This window comes from Leishmania mexicana, chromosome 32, assembly GCF_000234665.1.
Source record: "Leishmania mexicana MHOM/GT/2001/U1103 complete genome, chromosome 32".
Lineage (NCBI taxonomy): Eukaryota > Euglenozoa > Kinetoplastea > Trypanosomatida > Trypanosomatidae > Leishmania > Leishmania mexicana.
Window position 1 is genome coordinate 100,001 of NC_018336.1, and position 7,500 is coordinate 107,500.

The 7,500-nt window shown below is 57.2% G+C and overlaps 3 protein-coding genes across 3 annotated transcripts in view; all 3 read right to left on the reverse strand.

Moving 5' to 3' along the window:
* LMXM_32_0295 (putative autophagocytosis protein) overlaps positions 1-745 on the reverse strand; it is a gene marked incomplete at both ends in the record, with an annotated part of 828 nt that extends 83 nt beyond the window's left edge. The window contains one exon of the mRNA XM_003878227.1: positions 1-745. This exon is cut by the window's left edge and continues 83 nt beyond it. Within this exon, the coding sequence (XP_003878276.1) occupies positions 1-745 (745 nt within the window).
* A 1,619-nt stretch (positions 746-2,364) lies between these two features.
* Positions 2,365-3,702, reverse strand: LMXM_32_0300 (beta-galactofuranosyltransferase-like protein; the record flags this gene model as incomplete). The annotated part of the gene is made up of 1 exon (XM_003878228.1): positions 2,365-3,702. One exon carries the CDS (start codon positions 3,700-3,702, stop codon positions 2,365-2,367), a length of 1,338 nt encoding a protein of 445 aa, XP_003878277.1.
* An 862-nt stretch (positions 3,703-4,564) lies between these two features.
* On the reverse strand, positions 4,565-6,571 carry LMXM_32_0310 (putative ATP-binding cassette protein; the record flags this gene model as incomplete). Its single annotated transcript, XM_003878229.1, has 1 exon — positions 4,565-6,571. The coding sequence occupies one exon, from the start codon at positions 6,569-6,571 to the stop codon at positions 4,565-4,567; it is 2,007 nt and encodes a 668-aa protein (XP_003878278.1).
* Between the last annotated feature and the right edge of the window lie 929 nt (positions 6,572-7,500).

A 7,500-nucleotide genomic window follows, 5' to 3' on the forward strand; every position in this document is an offset into this window, starting at 1 on the left:
CTAAGTGGGTGGGGAAAACAAACGGCTCAGCGTTGGGATCATTCGCCTTTTCGCGATTGTAGTTTTCTTGCATTCGATGCATCAAGCTGCGCATTGTCTCAGCGTGTCGGCAAGGATGAATACTGATGCACGGAATCGAGAGAACAGGATGGGGGTCAATGGTGACTGTTTTGCCATAGTTGGATCGGTAAACGTCCTCTTTCATTTGATCCATCGAGAGAGGTGTTACATGATCGCTAGCGTACCCCACCAAATACATACGCGGTGTTTGGTAGTATTTGTCGTACACAATGTAAACATCATAGACGCGCAGGTTTGAGTTGTCAGTTGCCGTGGCAACAACATCGTCTTCGCCGGAGTCATCGTCATCTTCGTCCCAGGTGAGCACTTTTTCCTCTTCGATGACTGTTGCGGGCAGGGCAACCTGTGGGGCTTCTGTCAACACAAAGTCGTCCTCATCAACTGCCTCTGGTGAAACGTTCGTAGGGTCGACTGGCGCTCGTTCAGTGCATGGGGCACCGCGGTAGACGATGCACTTTTTCTCTTTCGGGAGATAGTCTTGCACGCTCTCAGGGCCACCGACCCATTGCCATACAGGGTTCTTCTGAACGAGTTCGTCACCTGCCTCCACAAACTCTTTCGGAGTGAGTCGTCCAGTGGTTTGAAAATCACTTGTTGTTTTCACATTGTGGAGCTTATTGTGAACATTTTTGAACCCCTCGTACAGAGAGCGTCGTATAGACATTTACGCGAAATAGAAAAAAAACGATTGCTCGCTCAGTGCTGCTTGTCTGCTAAGGTGCATTCACCTAACAAGATAAAACATATGTGGTCTCCTGAATGTCCTAGGAGCTGCCGACATGTGGAACGGCGAGAGAGGGATCATGCAAGGCCAGAATGAGAAGGGAAAAGGAATCTTTTATTTTCAAAAAGAGAGGGGAAAAGGCGATGCTCTTTTTCCGTGTATGCGTGTGTGTGATGGTTTCCGGGGATGCTCAATCGAGGGGGCAACAAGCATTCCGATAAAGTCGAAAAGAGCGGAGAAAATGTTTTGGTGTGGGTCTTGAGCACCTGTTGCATTAGCGCAACGCTATGCGCGCCGCGGTTTGGTAAACATCAGCACGGCACCAATAGGCGCCTGCCCGCAGCCTGATATGTTAAGTTCCCTGCAGCTCTGTTCAAAGCGTTGTCTTTTTTGTGATTTTCTCTCATCATGCTCACAATGATGAGAAAGGACACCCCAGTGCATGATATCTCAGTGCTCACTACACCCCTACCCGCTCTGTCGGGGGTAGTGGGGGGGGCCAAGCAGCCCCCACTCCTTCTGTGCCTGCGAAATGCTGTACTCACTGCTGGTGGTGACAGGGTCGGGGCGTTGCTTGTATGCGTGCGTGTCTAGGACAGCTTCGCGCCACGCGATGGTGCCTGTGCCATGTCGAGGGTCGAGTGGACCCTGTCTCACGTTGTGTGGCGAATCGGCGGCGGGTGGTAAAAAGTCATTGCCTGGGGGAAAAAAACGTACCCCTGGCGGGACTCGAACCCGCAACCTTTTGCTTAGGAAGCAAACGCCATATCCATTAGGCTACAAGGGCGGCGGTCTTGGACGGGATATATTTTAGGGGAAGGTGGTGCTTGCAACGGCTGCCAAAAGTACTCCAGGCGGGATTCGAACCCGCAATCTTTGGATTAGAAGTCCAAAGCCTTATCCATTAGGCCACTGGAGCACCATAAATGCAGTGTTTTCCGTTATTCTGGCTATGGGCTTTGTGTTCTCTAAGCATCGACACCACTGCTAATGTGGGCGTGTAGCTCAGTGGTAGAGCGCCTGTTTTGCATACAGGAGGCCTAGGGTTCAAACCCCTACTCGTCCACTTTTTCCCCCAGGTGGAGTGGGCCTGCCTTAGGGGGCCGTTTCGGCAAGGTCACCTTAACCATGTGGCGCGGAGAACGGAGGAAGCGGATCTGACGTTCGTCACCCCGGTCGAACCGGTGTCAAAGTAATTGTGTTCCCTGTTGGAGGACGGCGGAAAAGGGATACGGCAAGGAGGTGGACCGTTACGGAGGGAGTGGTCGCGTAGCGACGCAGAGCTGGCTTTCGTCATGGAAGGGGGAGGGGGGATGACTGGCTGGCTTTATGCCCGATTGGCTGGGGGGCTTGTGCGCGTTGTTTCCCTTCCTCGTGACGTGATGTTGTGTCGGGTGACCTGCCGTGCGATTTTCTGTTTTTTTTTCCTCGGTGTAGTAGCGCGGGAGGAGTTTTTGCGGTGTCGCTGGCAAGTCGACTGCACACGCGCGTAGACACGTCTGCCGGTGTCCCCGCCACTACTTTCGCCAATCCGGCTCTGCTGTAATGATGCCGCTTCCCTAGTAGTCCTTGCCGTCCGCCAGTGCAAAAGGCCGCAGACTCGAAAGGAGAGAGACGTTGTACGTGTTCGACATCTCCACGGATGGCTGACGCCCCGTGCCGATGTCGATGATCAGTTGATGCCGCGCCGCATCCAGCACCCACACATCCAACGGAACAGTGAACCCTAGCTGCGGGAAGGGCGTCGCGCTCATTGCCACAAGCGCCTCGCGATGCCACGCCCACTTCGTCTCCCCGTAGTCGATGCCCGGCTTGGCGTTAAGCATACGCTCCACCCGTATCGCCGCCATTTCGTAGCTCATAGACTTGCTGGCGGGGCCCTTGTTGATGGCGCGGATGTTGCCACCCATTCTGTGAAAGAAGCCGCCAAACTGCGCCGAGGCGCCCGTAAACATCTTGAAGCCAAGGCTCCCCAGGCGGAACTGCCAGTCGTAGTCCTCAAAGTAGGCGGGGTAGAAGTTTTCATCGAGGAAGCCGCCGGCCAGCAGCGCCAGGCGCGACACCAGAAAGGCGCACATGGACTTGGTCTCGTAGTAAAACATGCCTACATGCCCCTTGAACTCGTCCTGCTGCTCTGCTAAGGAGCTGTACCTAATCCGGTCCGGCAGGAGCATGGAGATGGAGAGACCGGGTGTGGTTGCCACACCGGCCCGCAGTGTCCGCCGCCCTGCCGCGCGCGCCGCCCTCTCCTCCTTTTCCACCACTTCCTCCAGCGCGCGAATGCGGGCCACGTCGGGGGCCAGCATTTTGTACACAGCGGGTATGTACCGGTCAAAATACCGGCGCTCAAAGTACACGTCGCAGTTGAACACGCCGATAAAGGGGACCTCGACATGCGGCTTCTGCAGGGCCACTCGGTACCCTTCGTTGACAGCCGCAGCGTAGCCGATGTTCTGCGGTCGGTACTCGACGATGAGCCGCTCCGACGGCACCGCGGCGCGCAGCTTCGTCAGAAGCGCAGTCATCTCCTCCACTGCGCCATTCTGCAGGATGTAGAGGTAGCGCGCGCGCGCGTGCACGCGGCACATGAACAAGCGGAAGTCCTCCCACTCCAGTGTCAGCGGCACAATCACGAACGGGATGACGGTGTTGGCCTGAACACCGTCTGTCTGCAGCCATCTGCGAGTGCAAGCGAACAGTTCCTCATCTGTCACTGGCTGGTCCGACGACGCCGTGACCCAAACCTCCTTACCCCCGTCTACTTCCACAGCCACGTCAGGCAGCGAGTACAGGATAAGAAGCGTGATGCTGGCTGCTAGTAACGCACAGGCTACGAACAGCAGGCAGCGCCGCGCAGGAGAAAAGCCGCAAGCATGCGACCTCTGCCCGCGCCCCATCTGCGGAGAATGGGCTCAGCTGGCGAACGCTCTCTTGACGCGCATTCAAAAACTCGGAGAGGGAGGCAGGCCAGCAGACACATGCCGCCGCCCTGCGCCGTAGCTGTATGCGTTCGTGTGTGTGTGTGTGTGTGTGTGTGCTGCTCACGCATATAGAGATTCCTGCAAGAAGGTGATGATTGGGAAAAGACGTAAGGGGGGAGGGGAAGGGGAAGGGGCGAGAGGGGAGGCACATGGACAACTGAAGAGATACAGGGTGACGGGAGGAGGGGTTAGGAATGCTCGACAATGCGCCAGCGGCAAACCCTCATATAGCCCAGGGAAGTGCGGATGATCCGCACATGGCAGAAGGTCATACGTCTGTGAGACTCGCCTATTCCACCCTGACTGCCCCGACTCGCACAACAAACAGGGAAACCAAAGTCGCACAGCACGAAGCCACGTATGCGCCCTCTCATGGTGTGTTACCTCTGCTTGCCGACTTGGGCGCACCCTGTAAAGCCGTCGCTTTTCATGCCTTCGATTTGCCGTGTACTCGATCACGCTTTAACTGCTACCGTCCGCCCTCCCCCCTCCCCCTCGCACCGACTCCCTTTTTGCTGTCCCTCGTTTGCGAGTGCTCGCCCCTACCGATGCAGGCCGACAGGAGAAAGGGGGACGACAAGGAGGAGGTCGAAGGAGGGGACAGGTGCCAAACGGCGTTAGTGAACCCTTTTCTTTGTCTGCTTAGTCTGCCGCACGTGCAAGCCACACGTACACACCCCACCGATGAGGGGGTGCACTGGTGTGTCGCACCATGCGATGCATCACCACACACACCTACCTCCCCCTTCCCACCTCTCCTGAACACCGCCTGCCGCTTCTAGCTCTTCTCCTCCTTCGCCTTTTTCGGCTTCTTCTTCTTTGCGGCAGCGGTGAGAAACGCATCCAGGCCTTGCGCGTGCTCGTGATGCTCCTTCTCCTCCTTCTCTTGCAGCGCCGCCGTCACATCCGCGACGCCGCTCTGCTTCAGCTGACGCGCTTCCGTCTTCTGCTCGAGCAGCTGCTTGCGCTCCTCCATCCGCATCGCCTCCTCCTTTTCGAACTCGGCACGCACCACGTTCTTGTAGTCATCCAGGGAACCGTTGAACGGCATCACATTCTTGTCCCCGGCGACCCAGATCTGCATCTCCGTCGACTCAATGAGGCGAGCGTCGTGGGTGACAACAAGCACGCCACCCTCGAAGTTACGAATGGCTGTGCAGAGCGCGTCAATCGACTCCACGTCCAAGTGGTTTGTGGGCTCATCGAAGAGAAGAAAATGAGGGGACTCGGCGCTGATCGCCGCAAACGCCACGCGGGCCTTTTGGCCGCCACTCAGTGTCGCTATTTGGTTCTTGTGCACGATACCCTCCAGGCCGAAGCTGCCCAGGAGCCGCCGCGCCTTGTCCTCCTCCGGAATTCCCAGCGCCTGAATGCACTCCACCGGCGTCTTCTCCAGCGGCAGCTTGTCGACAAAGTGCTGGTTGTAGCGGCCGATGCGCACCTGGCGGTTTAGCGTAATGTACCCGGCCGTCGGCTCCAGCACACCGGTCATGAGGTTCAGCAGTGTACTCTTGCCAATGCCGTTCGGACCACAAAGAGTGATGCGGCTGTCCGTCCACAAGGCGCAGCTCACGTTCTGAAACAGCACGGGGCCGCCCGGATAGTTGAAGGAGACACTGTCGAGCTTGCACACGCACCCGTCGCGCAGCTCCGGCGGATCAGGAAAGGGGAAGTTGACGGTGTAGTCCCGCCTCTTCTCGAGAAATAGCGGGTCGAGGCGGCCGCTGTTCACCTGATCCTTGATCCATACCTCGACCTGCGCGTTCGACATGCCATTGCGCTTCTTGTCACGAATGGTCTTGGCTACCGATTCGTACTTCTTGTCTAGCTCCTGGTGCCGCTGCTGCAACTGCTCGTTGAAGCTGCTGTAGCTGCCGCGGTAGTAGTTCAGCATGTAGTTCTCCACGTGAACCATGTGCGTGCACACCTCATCCAGGAAGCCCGCGTCGTGAGAGACAACGATCAACGTCTTGGGTCGCCTCGCCGTCTCGCTGTATGCCTTCGTCAGGTAGGACTCCAGCCAAATGACAGCATTTAGGTCAAGGTGGTTCGTCGGCTCATCCAGCATGAGCACGTCTGGTTCAATGAAGACGGCAGAGGCCAGTGCAATGCGCTTGCGCCAGCCACCACTGAAGCTGCTCGTGGGCCGCTCGTGCCACTCGGTGGGAAAGCCAAGACCGAAGAGAATCCGCCGGGCACGGGCATCCGCCTGGGCGGCGCCCATGATGTCGAGCTCCTCCTCCAAAAAGTGCAGCCGCTCCATCTCTGCCTCCGAGAGCTCCGCCTTGGCTCCCAGCGCCTTTGCCTCATCGGCGCACGCCTTTTGCTTCTTGTGGCTTTGCAGCACCGCATCGACAGCGCTCAACTCCGAGGCAGTGAACTCCTGCTCCTGCTCCACCAACAGCAAGTCGAGGTTCGATTGCACCGGCAGCTCACGACTCGCCAGCAAGCGCAGAATCGTGGACTTACCGCGTCCGTTTGGCCCCATAAGACCATAGCGAGAACCAGCAGACAGCTTGACCGTTGTGTCCTTGAAGAGCGTCTTGCCATTCACGGAAACGGAGACCTTGTTGAAGGTAATATTGCGCGAGCCCTCTGCGATCTGGTCCGTCTCGAGAGTGACGGAGAAAGGGTTGTCGGTATCGCCGTTCACAGCATTCGCCTTCTTGGAGAGCTGACGCAGCTCCTCTGCCTGTTTCTCGCTCTTCTCAATCTTCTTGCGCTCTTTGCGAGTCATCGCAGAGGCGCGGGTTTCCTCGGCAGCCTCGTGCGACGCGCCTTCCATGGTAGACGAGAAAAAAGTCAAAGATCGAACTTTACAATGATTGGGCCGAGTAAATGTGCGCGTATTTTGGTGGGGTGTGTCGCGTTATGGACTCCCTCGCATAGCTCCCCCTCCGGAACAGTAACTCGTCCAAACCAAAATCTGGTGGTGGGCGGCGTCAGGCGAAAAGAAAATGAGATTGGTTAGACAGGAATGAGTGATAATAGCAGAAAGCAGCAGCCACAACAGGACACACACACAAGCACCACCAATGCAGACGTGCGCATGGTGCGTGTGTGTGCGCATGGTGTGTGCGTGACACAGAGATGGACGGATGAAGACAAGGAAACACAGAAAGCGAAAGTGGCTCATTCGGCTAAGAAGCGAGGGAATAGAGGAGAGGAAACACAGATCATGACAAGGGCATGAGCGGGTGCAGCTGTGTGCGCCGCGCTCATCAGACGAGCACTCCACTGTGTCGTGCACGCGTGCGCTGCCCAAAACCAAAGACGGCCCCCGCAGCGGACTGCAGCTCACGCCAACGCAAACGTCTACACGCACACTGGAAAGAAAGCTCGTGCCCCCCCTCTCCCGTTCTCCACCAGCAGCCCTTCCGTTGGAGAGGGCGCGGTTAGCTTTTCTCCGTTTTCCTTCGCTTATGTGCCGTGCGGGGCAGACGGGTCATACGAAACGAAATCGAAATTGAACACCGCACAACACACATAAAAGAAGACGTGAACACAAGCAAGACACATCTACGCGGGTGCCGATGTTTGTGTTCGCGTGCAAGTCCGTTGCACTGCTCACATAATCTGCGGGGCAGCACAACCACGAAAGATGAAGAGGAGAGATCGGTAGAGGGATGGCTGACAGGGGAAGCTGCCTCACGCAGGGATCCGCCACCCCCTCGTCTTTCCCCTACCTCCCCTCCCTCCGTTGTTGCACGCCAG